Here is a 24,873-nt window from a genome sequence, read left to right on the forward strand (position 1 = left end):
CCAACTGAAAGGTGCATACACCGCCACCTACCTGAAAGGACAGCACACCACCACTCAACACACCCTGTAACTCTATCACCATATTCTGTAACTTAACCCAGTATTTCTAATAAAATAAAGCATTACAAACCTTACTAATCCCCCACCCAAATCCTATCCCTGGCCAACCTCTCTGACCCTATCAAACAAACTCTCCCATCTAAATCTGTGACGGAGCTGGCAGTCACTCCAAACACATAAGTTCAAAATACAACTACACTCAAAAGTATTTTTTTTTTTTTAATTAATTAATTTAAAACAGATGGGGTGACAAAGAGGATAGAATATGCGAAAAAGTCTATAAAAACAAGTAACACCTGAACCTTAAAGAGATAGCAGGTCTTGCCTCTTACCACAGGGGCTCCCAAGTGGCACAGTGGCCTTAGGCACTGCATCTCAGTGCAAGAAGCATCACTACAGTACCTAGTTCACATCTGGCTGTGATTGGGAGTCCCATGGTGCACAATTGGCCGGGATAGGCCGTCGTTGTAAATAAGAATGTTCTTAACTGACTTGTCTATTGAAATAAATACATTTTTAAGCTCTGTCCCAAACTACTTCTTTGAGGTTTAACAGCAGTTGGCATTCAATAAATGTTGCATTACCGCACCTACTAGACTGGAGTATAAGTCCCTTATACTTTGCTTGAAAAAAACAAAATAAATCAACAAATACACTACACTCACTAAAATCCCACCACCCTACTCCACTATTTAAATCTCTCTAGTCCTTCCTCGGGCCAAAAGCCTGAAAAGAGGGCACACCACCACTCAACACACCCTGTAACTCTTCTCACGTCAAGTCTCATACACCCAAATACCTCTATGCAGCTGCCACCACACCCTCAATTTTCTTCGACTTATGTTCCATTGGTTAATAACCATTGCTATAAAACGCTAAACATCCAATCTTATTGAAGCATATATCACTTGTTGGCATATCCCTCTGTACTGGTACATACTGACACCACTCTCAGGATCCCTCCCCCTTGACCCATCTTCTTTTACTTTCTTCATTGCCTCAGCATGTGACAACTTCTGCACTACTCTAACCCTGGAAACCTCAACCTGCCTCTCTCGCACTGGACATTTCTGATCCCCAGCCCCATGGGCACCCGTACAATTAACACATACCACTACTTTCCCCAATGCCACACATTTCTTTGTCTCATGCCCTTCTGCACACTTCTCACATGTAGGAACCTCCCTCCTACACACTGCTGCCACATGCCCCTAAGCTTGACACCTGTAACAACTTAATGTATTCGGCACCAAAGCTCATACAGAATAACTTATATATCCTAACATCACTTTGTCGGGAAAAGACAACATCAAAACTCAAAAGACAACAGCTCTTCTGTTTCACCACTCACGACACCTGGTCTGCGTTGCACCAAATGACGAGCATCACCAACACCGGGAATCTTCCCCTTCGGTTGGTCAACTTTCACATTTACTACTACCCCAGTAATCACTCCTTTCAATGGCACCCTTTTCTTGAGAGCAGAACAATTCAACTCTCTTGTCCCCATTCGCCTGCTCGCGAATACAGTTCACAATAATCAATCATTCTCAACAGTTTTATCTATCATACACCCATTGCACATTCCAGTGTCATGTTTCAGTATACATTTAAAGAAGAGTTTAATCCTGTATGATCTCATCTTACACAAGACAACTTCCTCCCTTCTGTTACCATTATATGACACTACCTCCAGTACAGATGTTCTTATACTATAGAAATGTCTCCCCTTAATACTCAAATCCCATTGTCTCTGCCAGCAATCCAACCCAGTCTTTTTGAATCAATGTTTTTACCACACCTCTACCCACCTGATCCACTATATTCTTTTTCACTGCACCCTTTGTGATTAGATCTACTCTATCATTTCCCTTTACTCCTGCAGGGTGTTAGGAGAATTAAGTTCTCATGTTCTTTAACCAATTCAATTAAATTACTCAGTCTGCTATATCAGGATTTGTAGGATACTGATAGAAATAAAAACAGACAGAGGCCCAGTCTACAATAGTCAAATGTTTATTTACGGGAACGTTCTGCCTATCATTTCCTGTACATTGGTCTATATACCTCACATTTCATCATAAATGTCCCTCCTCCTCTCAGATACAATGGCAACATAGTTCACAAGTCTTCTCCTACTCACACGTTGTCTGTCACCTGTTAAACAATCTACTACAAGCCCAAGGTCTCTCCCCTCCCAGGGTGGGGACAGAATGTCCTGTAAGGAGCATAGTAATCTTGTCTGACAAAAAGGAACAGAAAGTCCTTGTTCTAATTCTTGACTAAAACTACACACATTAGATTTAGTTTTATGATTCTAATAGGTTTCATACAATCATACAGTGACAGGGTAGTATTCTGTTAGTTATAGCTCTACGTTAAATGTATACATCATTTAGTCATTATTCATAAAGTTCATAACAAGGGGCAGGAATACAAGAAAACTGAACCACAATACCATTCCTTTGCCAACCCCCTTACAACCTGCTTGATCAATAGCATTTATTTGAGCTAGGTGTTGCACAGTTTGAGTAATATTTTAAAAGACCGGTGCAGTCAAAATTCATTTTTTTCATATTGTACAACAGCTGATGAAACTAACACTGTAAAAGTGTGACAGAATTTGATCAGTGTTAGTTGCTGGTTGAAAATAAAATATACACAGAACCTTCTAATCAGCAGGTTTGCATGTGCAGAAGTTTCGGCTTTCCATGGTGAGATCACCAAGCGGTAAATTGGTTAATAGATCAATAACAAAGAGAGTTCCAAACCTCTCTGTCAATAACAGCTAGTTTTCCCCTCCTCACTCAGACCCCTCCCAGACAGTCCTAGCAAAATTATTGCTTAAGAAATAGTTATTTTCTCGTAACTAAGTCTTTTAAAAAATGGTGGTGGGAATAGACTGTTGATCAGATACTTTCTTTTTACTTTCGGAAAATGCACATTACCAAATATTTGTGTCCAGACTCCCACATCAACTGCGCAGGACTAGTTCAGGCCTACCCTCCTGAACAAGTGTCAAAGGGCTTATTTTAAGATTGATAGGCCACATTGCTCATCACGAGTCATATATCCACATTGGTAATCACAGTCAAGATAAATTGACATCATCAGGAGACCTTTCGAGACACCTATAGGACTGTTGCTATTTGCAACATAGTTGTAAGAAGTGGGATGGCACCCGGTTGCGGCCCTCTCGAGGTACGTGGAGCAGTGAAGCACAAAGATGCATTCTCCAGACAACCCATCCTATATTGAAGAAATCTATATCTCTGGCGTAACGGCTATGCTGTTGGGTTGACAGGTTCAAGGTCGTGGGTTCAAGCCCTAGTTGGGATTGACATCTCTGCAATAAAACACTTTTTTTAACACAGGAGGCAAAATATACTGTAAACTTGAAAAATGATATTCGTTATTTGCAGTACTGGTAATACTGATAAGTGAACATATACTGTAGCCTATTTATTTCTTCAACAAACGTTGGAACATGTTCAAAGCTGTTACCTATGAGTTGAGAATGATGTACATGACTGTACAATATCCATTCCAATGCACTGTGTGAAATTACTCACATTTAGTGACCTTATAAATTAAAACATAAATTCATTAAATTAGATTTTGTTTCACTGATCTATAGAACCAACTGCAGCTTCAAAAATTCTAGTAAATACTCTATCCAGAGCAATTTATAGTAGTAAGTGCATTCATTTTCATACTGATCCCCCATGGGAACTGAACCCACAGCCCTGGTATTGCAAGTGCCATGCTCTACCAACTGAGCCAACCAGAACACTAATGTAAAAAGAATGAAGATCTAAATCAAATATTTTCCATCCTTTTATTGAGACTTCATCTGCAGATCATTTTGTACCATACAATATGTATGCTAAATCAATGTTTCTCAACCTTTTTCTACCAGCATCTGGGGGTGCTTCTGCCATGGGGGACTGCTAACATTAAAAGTTGAGTACTTGAGCACAAAATCAGTGTCAGCTAAACATCAGAATAAGGGATGGCAGGTAGCCTTGAGGTTAGAGTGTTGAGCCAGTAACTGTAAAGGTTGCTGTTTGAATACCGGAGCAGACAAAGTAAAAAAATATATATAGTTATTTTGCTGTACCTTTGAGCATGGCCTTTAGCCCTAATTGCCCCAGAGGTCCTTTATAATTGTGGGTGTCTCAGGGGGAGTTGGGATATGCAAAACAATACATTGTCATTACGCACTTGTGTGTAACAGGACAAATATAAGCCCCCCCACAAAAAAACGAATATATTATCACAGGGTTTAACCTCTCGTGGACAGACGGTATGGAGGATCTGACGCAGTTACGCACGATTTTAGATCAGGGTTTCCGAGATTAGGCAGGTTTTAGACCTTCTCTGTCTGGTCCAGTAGGTGGTAGTAATTCACCACTAAAGTTGCTTAAATTAGAAGAAGACGCATAAGCAGAAGAAAAATGGTGGCAGTGAGCAGGGTATAGCTCAGACTTATCGTTGAGCAAAGCAACTAAAGTAGCTACATCTGTTAGCCGGGAGAGGGCCTGGGTTCATTGCATGGGTAGTGTGAAAAGCCTATATAGTTTAGTTTTATCCACAGTGGTTATTTTACTTGCCATGTCTACCAACGTTGATGTTGGAGGTGAAAAGCTTGCCTCTGTAGATTTCGAGATATTCGGGAACGTCCAGGGTAGGTAGGCTTACTAGGCTACCCTGCGCATGTTCAGTTGTCTGCCTTAGGGGTGAGCCTGTGCCTGTATGTAAAATCGTCAACTCACACAATGCCTGAAGTAGATTCACTGAGTAGGCAAGTTTGGTAACAATTTTCACTCTGCAACCGAAACATAGCATGCTGCTATCCATATTTTCAAATGCAATTGTTTCCCCCTATGGCATGGTGCAAGTTAGCCCTTCAAGTTAGCCCATTGAATATTGTTGAGGGGAATTGATCTAGGCATGAAATGCTCTTAATTAAAAACAATTTATCCTTGATTGCGAACTTAATTATCATCCCAAAATAACTTTACAAATACAGAAGATACACAAAAAAAAGACCAGGGGAAGAAGTGTAATAGCTTTGAGACAATGTTATAATTTAGTTTTGCCTTAGATTCCATTAGCTCAGGAAGTGTCATAGTTCAGGTAAAGGAAATTGGAATCTGTGTTAAGACGGTGCACAGTAAGTGTATATTTTGTATTTGAAAAAAATATTTTGGGGTGATATGAAAGTAGAATTTCTGATGTTTCCAATAGTATTACACGCGTCAGGACTGTTGTACACATTGGCTGTGCTGTGGTCAATGGTTTGAATGAGAACCAAAGAGGACTGTGTATGGCCCCTTGGATTGTCTACAGTTTCTAGTCTCTGAAAGGATCAGGTCAATAAAGCAAGATGTAGCTAATCTGGAATATTTGGATATGAATTACCCCTATTTCTTTTCATGTTTGTTTTGTTCTTACAGGTGTTTGCTTCAGAATGGTGAGCAACTTAACTTACATTTTCCTCAACATGTAAAAGGCTATTTAAAAAAAAAAACAATACTAATATAAAATAAAAGTAGAACAAATATATATATTTTAAAACCTATCACATTCCATTTTGATTTGCAACATGTTAGTATTTTCCCCTCTTTCATCTAACTGTACTCCTCTTTTTAAATTCTGTGTTCCATACGTATTGATAAAGTGAAGCGTGTTAGCATTTTCATGTAGCCCACACACAGTGTAGAGAATCATTGGTTCCGTTTCTAAAATACATTGTACAGTGGTATCTTTATAAGAAGATAACCCCAGTTACTGCACTAACATTACACCCCCTGTGCTGTTTTTCCTTCCTTTCTTTTGGTCCTGTGTTTTCCAGTACACAGAAGACCAGGGGAAGAAGCTGGGTGTTAATGGCTGGGTGAAGAACACAAGAGAAGGAACAGTGATTGGCCAGTTACAGGGGCCCCATGACAAGGTCAATGAAATGTAAGTCCACTCTGAGATAGACAATACAATTCATTAGACAGGACACGATTCAATGAATCATTCCATTTGAATGTATAAGCAATGTCTTGGTTTACAAACTACTGCACACCAGAAGAGGCTGGTGGGAGGAGCTATAGGAGGGGCTCATTCAAATGTCTAGAAAGGAATCAATGGAACGGAGTCAAACCAGCCTCCTCTACTGAACACATCTTATTCTGTAAAAGAATCAGCTACCTGAGGGGCAGGTCTACCTGTTATTATTTTGGGGGATTTTTTATATGATTCCGCAATGCTGGTTCAATGGAATTTAGCCCTCAGCATCACAACACTCAATATTTTTATTTTGCATTACCATTTAAAGACAGTTTTTGAGTTGGTTGCCACACAGAGAGATAACATATTATAAGCCTTATTCTAATCATAAAGGCTCATACATGCTTTTAACAACTAATACCACTTCATACTTGCAAGTAAAGTGTTTAATGATCTCTATACTACATGTATCAAATCAAATTGTTTTTTGCACATGCGCCGCATACAACAGGTGTAGACCTTGATGTGAAATGCTTACTTGCGAGCCCTTAGCCAACAATGCAAAGTTTTAATAAAGTAAGAAACATTTGCTAAATAATCTAAAGGAAAAACAGTAACACAATAAAATAACAATTACGAGCCTATATAAAAGGGGTACTGGTACCGAGTCAATGTGCAAGGGTACGGGGTTAGTCGAGGTAATATGTACATGTAGGTAGAGGTGAAGTGACTATAGATAATAAACAGAGTAGCAGCAGTGTATGTGAAGAGTGTGAATTGTTGTGTGTGTGTGGCATCAATGTGTGTGTTAGTGTCAGTGTAGTATGTGTGAGTGTGTGGTTAGAGTCCAGTGAGTGTACATTGAGCATTTGCAAGAGTCAGTGCAAAAAATAGTAATAAAATGTAGGCATACCTCAGAGCAGTTACTTTGGTTGAAACCAGGCAAGAGTATCACTGACACCATGCAGCTACTTTAATATCATCACACTTGTGAGAGCTTAACAGAGGACATACATTTTTACTTCCTTACTGTCTTTACTAGAGATAATACCTTTGTATATTGAGAATGCAAAGTAGTACTTTGCCAGTAGGTGTCATCATATGCCCAGACTATTACCAAATGCCAGGGTTCCCCAACTAACTGGTGAGTTTTTTGGGGGGATTTTTTTATTTTTTAAATTTGTTTTATTGTTGGATATTTAAAAAAATGCTAATCAGCTCTAAGTGATTTCAAAAAATTAAAAAAATCTGCTCCAAAGTATTCCCAGACATAGAGAGATATGTGACCATATACAAATGTAAGCAATGTTTGAAAGGATTATGTTTTAGTCAAATGTTATATCTGTTTGTGCTTCTTGCGGTCAATTTGCAGTCCCAAAAATATTTTTTAGTATGTTCGGGCCCCCTGACCATCCGCTCAAGAAGGAATTGGCACACATCTGAATCTAGTTGATGATCCCTGCCCCATGGAATACTCTAGAATAGAGCTTCCCATGCCTAGTCACAGGCTGTGGCCTGATTCTCTATCCCCAAAGGGTGCGCTCACAAACTCCCCCCCATGGATTTAAATGGAATAGACTGGTGTATGGTAGAAACTCCCTCTTGAAGAAAAGGAGGGTGATATGCACATCCTAAACTTGCAAATACCGGTGCTGGACTAAAGGATATTACTGAGAAAAAGGAATTAGTATTTGGGTGCAGAAATAAAGCACTGGGTAGCAGCAATATTCCGTGTGCCGGCTTCTCATTTGTTTATCTCAGGGAACTCCCTTTTGCCCATGCTTGCACAAAACTGAAGGATGCTAAACTGACTTCAGATCAGTGTTGAGGGGCAACTTCATCTTACTACTTCCCTGACCTGCTTGGTGGGTGTGGCTCAGCCTGTAGTTCCTAAAACTGAGGTACATGGGAAAGTAAGTCAGCCTGGGTCGAGCTGTGGATTACATCACCAGGTTTTCTACGAACTGGGAAATGGGAACAAGATGTACTGGAGAGCTGGAGGAGGGTCCGGCCAGCAGGGGAGTATTTCCTTTCACAAAGCCTGACCTGTGTGTGTGTGTGAGAGAGAGAAAGATTGATTGCAATGGATCGTCAATCCTTTGGCTTGTTTCTAATTTCTATTGTGACTTACATAATGGTAAATGTGCTATGTGATGAAAAATGGTACATTATAAAAACTACCCTAAACTACCTTAACATTAATCTCTGGGAAGCTCCTTCACCCATTGGCTATAGAGTATTTATCTAGCTCTGAAATTTGGGGAGAGGGTTCCTCTTGAAATATGTGTATTTCTTTATGTACACACTGCAGTGTTTGTAGTCATTCAACTGTGCCTGACACTGCCTTTTGAGGGTTGAGCTTTTGCTGCACAAAAAAAGTGTTCCTTTTCATTCCGGCCTGCGAACACGAGATGTGAGAACAGAAATGTTTTTGGTCATTAAATATTGAAACGGACAGAGCAGGCGGGGTTGGAATCTGCTGGAGTCTGCCTGCATTCCCCCCTCTTTTTTCCCTCCCTCATGAACAATAAATATTTCCCTTGTCTTACTTTTCACCTCTCTTTGGCAGGGTTGGAATTGCTAGTCTGCTGACTTAACTCCTTTCGTTCCATGTCTTAGTCCTGATATCCACCACTTCATCTGTATTTTTTGGGGCCTTTTATCTGAATTATCCTTTTCAGTAGTGTGGAGATAAGGCTAGCTTAATTTGAACTAATCCAAGATGTTGTTGGAATGTTAGATCTAGCTATGTCTCAAAGGGCGCTTGTCAAACAGTACACAAAGTAATGGTACCACTTCACGATGAAGGCACTTTACTGACTCATCCACACAATGTGTAGCATTTCAATGCTATCTAGCTTCCCCAAACCAGTGAGAGGGTTGGAGCCTCCCAGTTCTTCCCTTGAAAACAATGAGCAGCAGCCTGCGCTTGAAAACACAGATGGGCTCCACTGTGTACATTGGGTGGGGGGTTATTGACCAGCGGATGTGGTAGAGTGAGAGAGAAGGAGCATGTTTTCAAAGTGCTTACTCACACCTCTATAGAAAACGCAAAGGGGTAAGAAAGGTTATAGACATCCAATAAAGGTCTTCCTCTGCCAACTACTCAGAAATGTGAGATAGGGAAACGTAAACAAGCAAGGGTGGGTGTTCTTAAAGGATTCATTTGGCTAAATACCTCCCTCCCTTGGCAGCTAGCAAGTGCAATTATTTTCCAATTTCCCTGTTTTCTTTTGTTAGGGTTTAGTTTCCTGAAAAACTGGGCAGATCTATGCACTTAATACATTGTGTATAATACTGTAATAGCCTGTGTCCGAATGTAGTACCTATTTAAAATGCTCTGTTTGTATGTGTGTGGTCTGTGATTCAGAAATGTGCTATAGTAGTTTGAACAAAAAATATAAACGCAACATGCAACAATTTCAAAGAGTTACACAGTTCATATAAGGAAATCTGTCACGTCCTGACCATAGAGAGTCCTTATTTTCTATGGTGGAGTAGGTCAGGGCGTGACTGGGGGGTTAGTCTAGTTTATTATTTCTATGTGGGTGTTCTAGTTTTCATGTTTCTATGTTGGTGATTTGTATGATTCCCAATTAGAGGCAGCTGGTAATCATTGTCTCTAACTGGGGATCATATTTAAGTAGTGTTTGTGGGATATTGAATTTTGTGTTTTGAGGTAGTGCACGTAGCATCTCTGTAGTCACGGTTCGTTGTTAGTTTATTGTTTATTTGTTTTTGTCTTTTCTAAGTTTCACTTTATTCATAAAATTATATGGAACTCAACATCCGCTGCACCTTGGTCCATTTCTACAAACGAACGTGACAGAATATCCCACCACAACAGGACCAAGCAGCGTGCCCAGGAGGAGAGTGTATCCTGGACTTGGGAAGAAATCCTGGCAGGACAGGATCGCCTTCGTTGGCCGGAGACGCAAGGAGAGAAGGGAGATCAGCGACGACGCCGGGTTTCGCGGCCACAAGGAAAGCCCAAAAGACAGCCCAATTTTTTGGGGAGGGAGCACACGGGGTGGTCAGTCCGGTACGTCCTGTGCCTGCTCCTCGCACTCGCCCAGATGCACACCTCCACAGCCCAGTATGTCCTGTGCTAGCTCCTCGCACTCGCCATGCCAGGTGTGTCATTGAACCGGTACCATTGATGCAGGCTATACGCACCAGGTCAGCCCAGTACGTCCTGTTCCTTCTCCCCGCTCTCGCCCTGAAGTGCATGTCACCAGTCCGGTACCGCCATTGCCGGCCCCACGCACCAAGCTTCCTGCGACCATCCCCAGTCCAGAGCTTCCGGCGACGGTTCCCAGTCCAGAGCTTCCGGCGACGGTCCACGGCCCGGAACCTCCTGAGACGGTCCACGGCCCGGAACCTCCTGAGACGGTCCACGGCCCGGAGCTTCCAAACACGGCGTCCAGTCTAGCTCCATGGCAGGAGCTCTCCTCTGAGCCGATGCCCAGTCCGAACACGGCGTCCGGTCCAGCTCCATGGCGGGAGCCCTCCTCTGCACCGATGTCCAGGCCGGTGTCCAGTCCCGCTCCAGGGCAGGAGCCTTCCTCTGCATCTTGTTCCGGTCCGGGCACAGTGTTCAGCCTGGGTCCATGGCTGGATCCGCAGGATGAGCGGGTTTTTCGGCCTGCACCGGAGCCTCCCCCGATGCTGGCGGGATGAGCGGGTTCTTCGTCCTGCACCAGAGCCGACACTAGACACACCCCCTAACCCTCCCTTTTGGTTTCAGGTTTTGCGGCCGGAGTCCGCACCATTGGGGGGGGTACTGTCACGTCCTGACCATAGAGAGTCCTTATTTTCTATGGTGGAGTAGAGGCAGCTGGTAATCGATGTCTCTAATTGGGGATCATATTTAAGTAGTGTTTGACCCCACCTGTGTTTGTGGGATATTGAATTTTGTGTTTTGAGTTAGTGCACATAGCATCTCTGTAGTCACGGTTCGTTGTTAGTTTGTTTTTTTGTCTTTTCTAAGTTTCACTTTATTCATTAAATTATGTGGGACTCAACATCTCCTGCGCCATGGTCCGTTTCTACAAACGAACGTGACAAAAATCAGTCAATTTAAATATATTGATTAGGCCCTAATCTATGGATTTCACATGACTGGGCAGGGGCGCAGCCATGGGTGGGCTGGCAATTTTCTTTTTCTCCAAAAAAGGGCTTTATTACAGACATAAATAATCCTCAGTTTCATCAGCTGCGGGTGGCTGGTCTCAGATGATCCCGCAGGTGAAGAAGCCAGATGTAGAGGTCCTGGGCTGGCAAATCCGACCACGACGCCATCTTGCTCCTACCATCTTATAGGCAGAAACTCAAACCGGATGTACCAGTGACTAGAACCATTCAACGCTGGTCTGACCAATCGGAATCCAGGCTTCAAGATTGTTTTGATCACGCGGACTGGGATATGTTCCGGTCAGCCTCAGAGAACAACATCGATCTATACGCTGACTCAGTGAGTGAGTTTATAAGGAAGTGCATTGGAGATAAGGTACCCTCTGTGACTATCAAAACCTACCCTAACCATGGATTGATGGCGGGATTTGCGCAAAACTGAAAGCGCGAATCACCGCATTTAACAATGGAAAGAGGTCTGGGAATATGGCTGAATATTAACCTCTGCAAGGCAATCAAACAAGCAAATTGCCGGTACAGGGACAAGGTGGAGTCGCAATTCAACGGCTCAGACACGAGACGTATGTGGCAGGGTCTACAGGAAGTCGAAGACTACAACAACAACAAAACAGCCACGTCACGGACACCGACGTCACGCTTCCAGACAAACTAAACACCCTTGTCCGCTTTGAGGATAATACAGTGCCATCGTTGCGGCCCGTTAATAAGGACTATGCTCCCCCTTCTCCGTGGCCAACGTGAGTAAAACATTTAAATGGGTTAACCCTCGCAAGGCTGCTGGCCCAGAAGGCATCCCTAGCCGCATCCTCAGAGCATTCGCAGACCAGCTGGCTGATGTGTTTACGGACATATTCAATCGCTCCCTATCCCAGGCTGCTGTCCCCACATGCTTTAAGATGGCCACCATTGTTCCTGTACCCAAGAAGGCAAAGATAACTGAACTAAATGACTACTGCCCCGTAGCACTCACTTCTGTCATCATGTAGTAACTTTAAAAGACTAGTCAAGATTATATCACCTCCACCTTACCGGCTACCCTAGACCCACTTCAGTTTGCATACCGCCCCAACAGGTCCACAGACGATGCAATCACCATCACACTATCCCATCTGGACAAGAGGAATACCTATGTAAGAATGCTGTTCATTGACTACAGCTCAGCATTCAACACCATAGTACCCTCCAAGCTCATCAAGCTGGAGGCCCTGGGTCTCAACCCCGCCCTGTGTATTTGGGTCCTGGACTTTCTGACGGGCCGCCCCCAGGATTTGAAGGTAGGAAACAACTCCACTTCGCTGACCCTCAACACTGGGGCCCCACAAGTGTGTGTGCTCAGCCCCCTCCTGTACTCCCTGTTCACCCACGACTGTGGCCATGCATGCCTCCAACTCAATCATCAAGTTTGCAGACGACACAACAGTAGTGGGCTTGATTACCAACAACAACGAAACAGCCTACAGGGAGGAGGTGAGGGCACTCGTAGTGTGGTGTCAGGAAAACAACCTTTCACTCAACATCAACAAAACGAAGGAGATGATTGTGGACTTCAGGAAACAGCAGAGCACCCCCCCTATCCACATCAAAGGGACATGTGGAAAGTTCTAAGTTCCTCGGCGTACACATCACAGACAAACATAAATGGTCCACCCACTCAGACGTTGTGGTGACGCAAGGCTCTCCAGAGGGTGGTACGGTCTGCACAACGCATCACTGGGGGCAAACTACCTGCCCCTCTATGACACCTACAGCACCCAATGTCACAGGAAGGCCAAAAGGATCATCAAGGACAACAACCAGCCGAGCCGCTGCCTGTTCACACCGCTACCATCCAGAAGGCGAGGTCAGTACAGGTGCATCAAAGCTGGAACCGAGAGACTGAAAAATATCCAATCCGCCAACAGATCTCCAGCGGAGAAAGGCCACGAAGAACAACGGAGAGGTGTAGTCCACGGATGCAAAGTGGATCCGATCCTGGGTAAACTAGCTATTAGGCTACAAAAGCACACTTTTAAATGCAACAAAACAAACGGAAGAGAGAAGCTTCAGAACTGAGGGTTGACCACTTCCTCATTCATGTCTCCATCACAACCCCACCTTTGCGCAGCTGATGCTGGCTATTTAATTGGGAATTAAAGGGGAAGCGCCCTATTGGAAGGAGAAGCACTGAGACGGTTCAGAAAAATTCAGGGCTGTCACAATGTGTTCATCTACAAAGCCCTTTTTGGTATACTCCCTCTGTAGTCTGGTCTCCTTCACCACCAGCAGTTACCATACCCAGTCTGCTAGGTGGTTGCTACTTAAAGTCCCCAGGACATTTACAGTATTAGGCCAGACTGCCTTCTCGTCTTGCCTTCAGACTGCCTTCTTCTTGATATGCCCCACCTGTCAGGTAGAAATCCTCACTAACAAACTTGTGCACAAAATTTGAGAGCAATAAGCTTTTTGTGCGTATGCAACATTTCTGGGACCTTTCAGTTCAGCTCATGAAACATGGGACCAGCACTTTACATGTTGCGTTTATTTTTTTATTTAGTAGATTTGTAATTTTCAGTGTTTTTTCTCTTTTATACACCTTGGTGTGTATCCTATATTTACAATGTCAGTATTGATAACATTTTAGTTATTTATATAGTTTTTGTCAGGGACAATGCACAATAATCAACATATTTGACAGCACTGAGGTATAAAATTGTCAGAGTTAACCAGAGTTAACTGTATTTTCTAGGCTTTTTAAAAATCCTGTATTCCCGAAGCTCAGACACTCTGTGCTCAACTTGATAATGCATAGCCTAGGGAACCACCAGTAGAATTACTTGTATTTCATTGAAAGGCAAAATAGTAGGGGAATATCAATGCACCCTTGTAAGAGAGAATGAGACATCTCTTCCATGGCAACGATACATACATCTCTCTTTTGTTGTTAGTCAATTTCCTCCATCCTAGCCTCCAACGCAAGATGTTTCCCGGCAGTCTCAACACAGACCCACCTTGAAAAAAGCATCCGACTGCCAACCGGTGTGCCTTGCTGCTCGCACTTATCCAATCAGAATGGAGTGATGGGCCCTCAGAGGACCATAATGCATTTAGTGACCTCTTGATTCACTAGAATACAGCATGAGGGATTTAGCGTACAGACTGCGAGGAAAGGGAACATAGGTCCTCTGGTGTTAGCTCATCGCTTGCACCCATGAGATGATTATCACGAACATGAATTGATCCCATTGTGTTTGCGTTATGCTGGGGACTCAAAACATATGGCCTATTACAGCCAAATCTTGGCTGTAGTTGGCAATATTTATTGTTATGTCTGTCAATGCATTGACACCAGACCTGGTTCAAATAGATTGTTTAATACATTGTCTGCCCTTTATTTTGTTTAGTCCAGTACAATGGAATCAATGGAGTAGTCCCAAAAGCCTAATCAAAACACCTGAACTACGTACTATATTATCAGAAGAGATTATTGCCTGAAAATTGAAAATTATTTTACGTGTCTTTTATAGAACTTGTTTTGAATACCAGTGACAGTTTGTAAGGTGTTGTTTTGACTCGGAATTGTGAGCCTTTTCTCTCTCTTTCCGTAGGAAGGTGTGGCTGAGTAAGGTGGGGAGTCCCAGCTCACGCATTGACCACGCCGAGTTCTCTAACGAGAGGGACATCCCCAAACTGGAAATCCATGGCTTTGGCACTCGCTACTGACTGCCAGAGCAGCGAATAAGCACCGCAGCAGCAAGTATCCACCCTGAGGCCTGCCCCAAAGGAATTAGTAGCTTCTCAACTTCTAAGGTGCTTGATTTGACCTGTAATATTCATATCTTCACAGTTTTAAATGTCATTCTGAAGCCTGTTATGCCATTTATTTATTGTTTGAAGAAAAGTAATTTGAATGCTCTGTTATCATGTCACCCACAACAGAAGTTTGACATTATTAGTTTGCTAAATGCAACTTTTAAATTGCACTTAAATGCCACCATATATGTCAATAATAGTCAACCTTTACAATGTTGAGTTCATCCCATCAAAGACAGAAATAAAATAATTTAGTGAAACCACTGTGTGAACATTTTCATTAGTTTTAAATATTAAAAATATTTTGAGGATCTGCAGAGTTGTTTTTCTCAACATGGATGTAACATACACTCACCGGACAATTTATTAGGTACACGCATCTAGTACCAGGTCGGACCCCCCTTTGCCTCTTTAACAGTCTGAATTCTTCAGGGCATTCTACAAGGTGTCAGAAACGTTCCACATGGATGTTGGTCCAAGCTGACGCGACGGCATTACGCAGTTGCTGCAGATTGGACAGCAGTACATTCATGCTGTGAACAGCCCGTTCCATCTCATCCCAAATATGCTCCATTGGGTTGAGGTTTGGGGTCTGCACAGGCCACTCGAGTAAACTGAACTTGCTGTCATGTTCCAGACAATGTTTTTCCACTCCTCAATTTTCCAGTGGAGGTCATCGCATGCCCATTGGAGCCGCTTCTTGTTTTTAGCTGATAGGAGTGGAACCCAGTGTGGTCATCAGCTGCAATAGCCCATCCGTGACAAGGCTCGATGAGTTCTGCGTTCCGAGATGCCGTTCTGCACACCACTGTTGTACTGCACCGTTATGTCTGTTTGTGGCCCGCCTGTTAGCTTGCACGATTCTTACCATTATCCTTTTGACCTCTCATCAATGAGCAGTTTTTTCCCACAGGACTGCCGCTGACTGGATGTGGTTTGTCGCACCATTCACCGTAAACCCTCAACGCTGTCGTGCGTGAAATACCCAGGAGCACGACCGTTTGAGATACTGGATCCGGCGCACCTGCCACTGATGATTATACCACACTCAAAGTCGCTTAGGTCACTCGTTTTGCCCATTCTAACGTTCAATCGAACAGTAACTGGATGCCTGTCTGCCTGCTTTTTATACAGTGCCTTCAGAAAGTATTCACACCTCTTTACTTTTTCCAAATGTTGTTGTATTACAGACTGAATTTGAAATGTATTAAATTGAGATTTTTTTGGGTCACTGGCCTACACACAATTATATAAGGATACAAGGATATAACATTTATAGAAGAGACAGAAATGCTTATGGGGGAGGAGTTGCTGTATATATTCAGAGCCATATCCCTGTAATGCTTAGAGAAGATCTTATGTCAAGTGTTATTGAAGTGTTGTGGTTGCAGGTCCCCTTTGCCACATCTAAAGCCTTTTCTTTTGGGGTGTTGCTATAGGCCATCAAGTGCTAGCAGGATGTATCTAAATAACATGTGTGAAATGCTTGATAGTGTATGTGATGTAAACAGAGGTCTACTTTCTTGGGGACCTGAATATTGACTGGTTTTCATCAAGCTGTCCGCTCAAGAGGAAGCTTCTTACTGTAGCCAGTGCCTGTAATCTGGTTCAGGTTATTAATCAACCTACCAGGGTGTTTACAAACACTACACGAACAAGATCATCCACATGTATCGATCACATTTTTACTAATGCTGTAGAACTTCGTTCTAAAGCTATATCCGTACCCATTGGATGCAGTGATAACAATATAGTGGCTATATCCAGGAAAGCCACATTTCCAACAGCTGGGCCTAAAATAGTGTATAAGAGATCATTCAAAAGATTTTGCTGTGAGTCTTATGTGGGTGATGTTAAAAAGATTTGTTGGTCTGATGTGATTGAGGAGCATCCAGACGCTGCACTTGATGAATTTATGAAATTGCTTCTTCCAATTATTGATAAACATGCACCTGTTCAGAAACTGACAGTTAAGGCTCCATGGATTGATGAGGAATTTAAAAACTGTATGGTTGAAAGAGATGGGGCAAAAGGAGTGGCTAATAAGTCTGGCTGTACATCTGACTGGCTTACTTACTGCAAATTGAGACATTTTGTGACTAAATTCAACAAAAAGAAGAAGAAACTTTTATGAAGCCAAGATCAATGATATAAAGAATGATGGAAAAAAGTTCAGTACTTTAAATGAAATTATGGGCAGAAAGACAAATTCAACTCCATCTTTCATCGAATCAGATGGCTTATTCATCACAAAACCATTTGATGTTGCCAAATATTTTAATGATTATTTCATTTGCAAAGTGGGCAAACTTAGGCAGGAAATGCCCACAACAAAAAGTGAGCAATTATATGTATGTATAAAAAAACAAATACTGAAAGAAAAGCAGTGCAAGTTTGAATTTTGTAAAGTTAGTGTGGGAGAGGTGGGGAAATTATTGTTAACAATCAATAATGACAAACCTCCTGGCATTGACAACTTAGATGGAAAGCTACTGAGGATGGTGGCTGACTCTATAGCCACTCCTATCTGTCGTTTTTAATCTGAGCATAGAGGAAAGTCTTTGTCCTCAGGCCTAGAGGGAAGCCAAAGTAATTCCGCTACCAAAGAGTGGTAAAGCGGCCTTTTGTCACGCCCTGACCTTAGTTCCTTTTTTATGTTTCTATTTTGGTTTGGTCAGGGCGTGAGTTGGGGTGGGTATTCTATGTTTTGTTCTATGTTTTGTATTTCTAGGTGTTTGGCCTGGTGTGGTTCTCAATCAGAGGCAGCTGTCTATCGTTGTCCCTGATTGAGAACCATACTTAGGTAGCCTCATTCCCACCTGTGCTTGGTGGGTAGTTGTTTTCTGTTTTGTGTATTGCACCTTGCAGAACTGTTCATTTGTCGCTTTGTTGTTTTTGTTCAAGTGTTAGTATTTATTAAAAGTATTATGAATACTTACCACGCTGCACCTTGGTCCTCTCCTTCCAACAGCCGTTACAGAACTACCCACCACCAAAGGACCAAGCAGCGTGGAAGAATGGACTCCTGGACATGGGAGGAAATCTTGAACGGCAAGGGACCCTGGGCAAAAACGGGGGAGTATCGCCGCCCGAAATCAGAACTGGAGGCGGCGAGAGCTGAAAAGCAGCGGTATAAGGGAACACGGCTGGCAAGGAAGCCCGAGATGCAGCCCCCCCCCAAAGATTTTTGGGGGCGGTTTGGAGACCTGAGCCCACTCCCCGTGCTTACCGTGGCGAGCATGGGATTGGTCAGGCCCCGTGCTATGGGGTGATGCGCACTGTGTCTCGGCCGAGCATCCACAGGCCGGTGTGTTCGGTGCCAGCGTCCTGCATTTACCGGGTGGAAGCTGGCATCCAGCCAGAACGGGTGGGGCCAGATCTGCGCTCGAGACTGCCAGTGCGCCTCCACGGCCCAGTGTATCCGGTACCTCGGCCAAGGACAAGGCCTCCTGCATGTCTCCCCAGCCTGGTGAGTCATGTGCCTGCGCCGAGAATTAGCCATCCTATATGTCTCCCCAGCCTGGTGAGTCCTGTGCCTTCTCCCAGAGCCAGGCCTCCTGTGTGTCTCTCCACTCCAGTGATGATCCATGGCAAGAAGCCTCCAGTGATGATCCATGGCACGAAGCCTCCAGTGATGATCCATGGCACGAAGCCTCCAGTGATGATCCATGGCACGAAGCCTCCAGTGGTGATCCATGGCACGAAGCCTCCAGTGGTGATCCATGGCACGAAGCCTCCAGTGGTGATCCATGGCACGAAGCCTCCAGTGGTGATCCATGGCAAGAAGCCTCCAGTGGTGAGACATGGCACGAAGCCTCCAGTGGTGAGACATGGCACGAAGCCTCCAGTGGTGAGACATGGCACGAAGCCTCCAGTGGTGAGACATGGCACGAAGCCTCCAGTGGTGAGACATGGCACGAAGCCTCCAGTGGTGAGACATGGCACGAAGCCTCCAGTGGTGAGACATGGCACGAAGCCTCCAGTGGTGAGACATGGCACGAAGCCTCCAGTGGTGAGACATGGCACGAAGCCTCCAGAGTCTCCCTCCTGTCCGGAGCCGCCAGAGTCTCCCTCCTGTCCGGAGCCGCCAGAGTCTCCCTCCTGTCCGGAGCCGCCAGAGTCTCCCTCCTGTCCGGAGCCGCCAGAGTCTCCCTCCTGTCCGGAGCCGCCAGAGTCTCCCTCCTGTCCGGAGCCGCCAGAGTCTCCCTCCTGTCCGGAGCCGCCAGAGTCTCCCTCCTGTCCGGAGCCGCCAGAGTCTCCCTCCTGTCCGGAGCCGCCAGAGTCTCCCTCCTGTCCGGAGCCGCCAGAGTCTCCCTCCTGTCCGGAGCCGCCAGAGTCTCCCTCCTGTCCGGAGCCGCCAGAGTCTCCCTCCTGTCCGGAGCCGCCAGAGTCTCCCTCCTGTCCGGAGCCGCCAGAGTCTCCCTCCTGTCCGGAGCCGCCAGAGTCTCCCTCCTGTCCGGAGCCGCCAGAGTCTCCCTCCTGTCCGGAGCCGCCAGAGTCTCCCTCCTGTCCGGAGCCGCCAGAGTCTCCCTCCTGTCCGGAGCCGCCAGAGTCTCCCTCCTGTCCGGAGCCGCCAGAGTCTCCCTCCTGTCCGGAGCCGCCAGAGTCTCCCTCCTGTCCGGAGCCGCCAGAGTCTCCCTCCTGTCTGGGGCCCGCTGCTAGGGTCCGGGGTCGGTGGCGAGGGTTCCCGCTCTAGAGGCGCCACCTAAGTGGGCCAAGCCAGAGGTGGAGCGGGGTCTACATCCCGCACCAGAGCCGCCACCGTGGTGAAATGCCCACCCAGACCCTCCCCTATAGGTTCAGGTTTTGCGGCCGGAGTCCGCACCTTTGGGGGGGGGGGGGGGTACTGTCACGCCCTGACCTTAGTTCCTTTTTATGTCTCTATTTTGGTTTGGTCAGGGCGTGAGTTGGGGTGGGCATTCTATGTTTTGTTCTATGTTTTGTATTTCTAGGTGTTTGGCCTGGTGTGGTTCTCAATCAGAGGCAGCTGTCTATCGTTGTCTCTGATTGAGAACCATACTTAGGTAGCCTCATACCCACCTGTGCTTGGTGGGTAGTTGTTTTCTGTTTTGTGTATTGCACCTTGCAGAACTGTTCGTTTGTCGCTTTGTTGTTTTTGTTCAAGTGTTCGTATTTATTAAAAGTATTATGAATACTTACCACGCTGCACCTTGGTCCTCTCCTTCCAACAACCGTTACACCTTTACTGGTTCTAACAGCAGACCTATAAGCTTGCTGCCAGCTCTTAGCAAACTGTTGGGAAAAAATGTGTTTAACCAAATACAATGCTATTTCTCTGTGAACAAATTAACAGACTTTCAGCATGCTTAAAGAGACGGGTACTCAACATGTACTGCACTGACACAAATCACGATTGGTTGAAGGAAATTGATAATAAGAACATTGTGGGAGCTGTACTGTTAGATTTCAGTGCAGCCTTTGATATTGTTGAGAACTTAAGTGCTATGGCTTTTCAACCTCTGCCATATCGTGAATTCAGAGCTATCTATCTAATTGAACTCAAAGGGTTTTCTTTTAATGGAAGCATCTCTAATGTCAAACATGTAAAGTGTGGTGTACTGCAGGGAAGCTCTCTAGGCCCTCTAATGCTAGTGGCAGGTCATTGGTAAAAATAGAAAAGAGTAAACAAAGCATGTCCATGTATGCTGATTATTCAACCATAAATGCATCAGCAACCACAGCTAATGAAGTCACTGAAACCCTTAACAAAGAGTTGAAGTCTGTTTTGGAATGGGTGGCCAGTAATAAACTGGTCCTGAACATCTCTAAAACTAAGACTAAGAGCATTGTATTTGGTACAAATCATTCCTTAAGTGCTAGACCTCAGCTGAATCTGCTAATGCATGGTGTGGCTGTTGAACAAGTTGAGGAGCCAAAATTACTTGGCGTTACCTTAGATTGTAAACTCATGGTCAAAACATATAGATTCAATGGTTGGAAAGATGGGGAGAGGTCCAGCCGTAATAAAGAGATGCTCTGCTTTTTTGACACCACACTCCAAAAAGCAAGTTCTGCAGGCTCTAGTTTTGTCTAATCTTGATTATTGTCCAGTCGTGTGGTCCACAGTGCTGCAAGAAAATACCTAGTTAAGCTGCAGCTGGCCCAGAACAGAGTGGCACGTTTTGCTCTTCATTGTAATCAGAGGGCAAATATTAATAATATGCATGCCAGTCTCTCTTGGCTAAGAGTTGAGGAGAGACTGACTGCATCACTTCTTGTTTTTATAAGAAACATTGTTGTCACGCCCTGACCTTAGAGAACTTTTTATGTCTCTATTTTGGTTTGGTCAGGGTGTGATTTGGGTGGGCATTCTATGTTCATTTTTCTATGTTTTGTATTTCTTTGTTTTGGCCGGGTGTGGTTCTCAATCGGGGACAGCTGTCTATCGTTGTCTCTGATTGGGAACCATACTTAGGTAGCATTTTCCCACCTGTGTTTTGTGGGTAGTTGTTTTCTGTTTAGTGTTCTTCACCTGGCAGGACTGTTTCGGTTTCGTTCATTCTCTTTGTTATTTTTGTTATAGTGTTCAGTTTAAATAAACAGCATGAACACTTACCACGCGGCGCTTTGGTCTGATTATTCCTCATCCGACGACGACACCCGTTACAATTGTGTTAAATCCCAAATTGTTTGCAGTCAACTTACACACAGCTCTGACACACACACTTATCCCACCAGACATGCCACCAGGGGTCTTTTCATAGTCCCCAAATCCAGAACAAATTCAAGAAAACGTACAGTATTATATAGAGCCCTTATTGCATGGAACTTCCTTCCGTCTCATATTGCTCAAATAAACAGCAAACCTGATTTCAAAAAACAGATAAAGCAACACCTCGAGGCACAACACCTCTCCCCAATTTGACCTAGTTTGTGTGGATGCATTGATGTAGGCTACGTGTGCCTTTTTAAGAATGTATGTAGTTCTGTCCTTAAGCTGTTCTTGTCTAATGATGTTCTGTATTATGTCATTCTGTATTATGTTTTGTGTGGACCCCAGGAAGAGTAGCTGCTGCTTTTGCAATAGCTAATGGGGATCCTAATAAAATACCAAAATACCAAACAAATAATGTCAAATTAGAATAATGTTTTCAATTTTTTTCAACCCCTTTGTTATGGCAAGCCTAAATACGTTTGAATGACTACCTCCTCTCTGTACCCAACATATACAATTATCTATATGCTCCCTCAGTCAAGCAGTGAATTTCAAACACAGATTCAACCACAAAGACCAGGGAGGTTGCACAATCCAGGTGTGGAAAGCTCTTAGAGAATTACAAAGAAAGACCCACAGCTGTTCTCGCCGCCAAAGGTGCTTAAGTACATATGTAAATTAGACATTTCTGTATTTAATTTTCTATAAATTTGCAAAAACCTCTAAAAACATGTTTTGCCTTTGTCATTATTGGGTATTGTGTGTAGATGGGTGAGAAGAATATATATTTAAACCATTTTGAATTCAGGCTGTAACACAACAAAATGTGGAATAAGTCAAGAGGTACGAATACTTTCTGAAGGCATTGTAGCAAGCCACGGGAAATGGAGCGATCCACTTTCATGAACTGGTGTTACCTAATAAACTGCCCAGTAAGTGTATCATTGAACTTTATCATTATAGAATGCCCTTCATACAAGTTCACTACACTAATGTCCATGATCCAAATAACAACAGTAATGTTATTGTATTGGGATGTAGGTTACAGTAAAGTAAAATCATCACAAGCTGTGAGCCTGTCCAGTCATCACACGCTGAAAGCCTGCCTTGGGGTACCTATACCTGTGTGTTGTAGCTAGCTAGCTAGTTAACATGTCTGTGAGATGTCTCATATTCTACTGCATGCTGCTACAGTAGGAATACAGACAGTAAACAACGATTGCTCATGAATATGTAATAGCGTTTTCTTCTTTCTCTCACAGACGATACCGCTTGGATACAAAGAAATTGATGACTCAAGATGTGAAAGGTCCCATAACAGCAAACTCCCATTGTATCAAAGTGACTCCGATCACCTCACTGCACCACCCAAACACACCATATGCAAGTATTCCCTTTGTAGAACTGTAGTATTTATTTAAAGCGTTAGTATTAGTATTTATTTTACTGTATATACTGTATTCCTGCATACTGCTGTGTAAAATTACCACGGTCCCCAGAACAAATAAACTTTGTCCTGAATACAAGCCATGTCTACTTCTTTCCTACATTGACAGACTAATCTCATTTGAGATTTCCGCCTTCGCCGTCCAGACCGGCCCGCTCTTTGCCCTCGGGTCCGGCGTCGTCCTGCGGCTCGTGCCGCACGTCAGAGGGGGGAGTTCATCACTTCCCTGATTACTCCCCCTTCATCTAGCACTCCGAGGAGGAGCTCCCTGTGTCTCCGTTACAATTTTATATTATACTACAACATCAGTCTAACAGAATATGGATGTTGTGTTGGTTGAATGTTCCAGCCAAGTTCCAGAATGTTCTTCAGCTGGTGAACCTCTCCTTGTTTTGGGTAATGGCAGCTGGTTTAGCAAGCTTTGACGCTGCGGCGATGTTGGCAGGGATGTTAGGTTTGGGGGGGGCTGTGACTCTGGCTCCTTGTAGACAACAGTCTGGTCCTTTCTGCACTCCACAGCCAAGTAGACAAGCCTCTCTTTCTTCACCACCCACTGCTTCGACCTCACGCAGAAGATTTGTTTGTTCTGCAAGTCTCCTGGAAAGACATGAAGACTGACCATGAGGATGTGTAAAACATGAAGACCGATCATGAGGATGTGTAACCATACAATAAAACATGTTAATCTGTAAACAAAAAAGGGTACAGTAGACTGGTATGTGTATAATTACACTCAGTCAATAACGGGGCATTGAGATGGACTGTTAACAAAGGTGTGAAAAGTTTGAGTGGGGCTTGACTTGTAGAGAGTCTAGTTGTGTATTGTTGTGTATGACCACCTACAGTTGTGCTGTTGACTAGACAAGCACTGCCAACAGTAGAGTGAATAAGCTCAACGAGGATACTAACAGCCCCTTTCCCCCATGCCTAAGAACTGACTGCAAGAATGTGAAAAGTTTGAAGAGCACTTGGTGTATTAGTGATTGTGTTTTCTCAAGAGGGTATTGTGCTTTCATAAATACGTTTGGCTGTCGGCTTGTTTCAAAGTCAGATCATGCTGCGCTTGAGTTCATTCCAGGCTGAACACACTCATCCAATGGGTCTACAGGCTCTGTACTACTGAAGCTGGTGTCAACGTCATCATCAGCAGCTGGATTAGTCTGTAGGACACAGTCTGTTATTAGCCAATGTTTTACTATACTGAACAAAAATATAATCGCAACAATTTCAATGATTTTACTGAGTTACAATTCATATAAGGAAATCAGTCAATTTAAATAAATAAATTAGGCCCTAATTTATGGATTTCACATGACTGGGCAGGGGCGCAGCTATGGATGGGCATGGGAGGGCATAGGCCCACCCACTTGGGAGACTAGCCCACCTACTGTGGAGCAAGGCCCAGCCAATCAGAGTGAGGTTTTCCCCACAAAAAAGGGCTTTATTGCAGACAGAAATACTCCTCAGTTCCATCAGATGTTCGTGTGGCTGGTCTCAGATGATCCCGCAGGTGAAAAAGACAGATGTGGAGATCCTGGGCTGGCGTGTTTACACGAGGTCTGCGGATGTGAGGCCGGTTGGACGTACTGCCAAAGTCTCTAAAACAACGTTGGAGGCGGCTTAAGGTAGAAAAATTAACATTAAATTATCTGGCAACAGTCTCTGGTGGACATGTCTACAGTCAGCATGCCAATTTGAGGCTCCCTCAAAAGTTGACACATCTATGGCATTGTGTTGTGTGACAAAA

General features: G+C 44.0%; 1 protein-coding gene across 1 annotated transcript; it reads left to right on the forward strand.

Moving 5' to 3' along the window:
* Positions 1–4,490: 4,490 nt before the first annotated feature.
* On the forward strand, positions 4,491–15,266 carry LOC120064898 (acylphosphatase-2-like). The gene is made up of 4 exons (XM_039015490.1): positions 4,491–4,747; positions 5,520–5,536; positions 5,918–6,027; positions 14,799–15,266. The coding sequence occupies exons 1-4, from the start codon at positions 4,615–4,617 to the stop codon at positions 14,911–14,913; spliced, it is 375 nt and encodes a 124-aa protein (XP_038871418.1). The 5' UTR covers positions 4,491–4,614; the 3' UTR covers positions 14,914–15,266.
* The last annotated feature ends 9,607 nt before the right edge of the window (positions 15,267–24,873 follow it).

This window comes from Salvelinus namaycush, chromosome 2 (genome assembly GCF_016432855.1).
Source record: "Salvelinus namaycush isolate Seneca chromosome 2, SaNama_1.0, whole genome shotgun sequence".
NCBI lineage: Eukaryota > Metazoa > Chordata > Actinopteri > Salmoniformes > Salmonidae > Salvelinus > Salvelinus namaycush.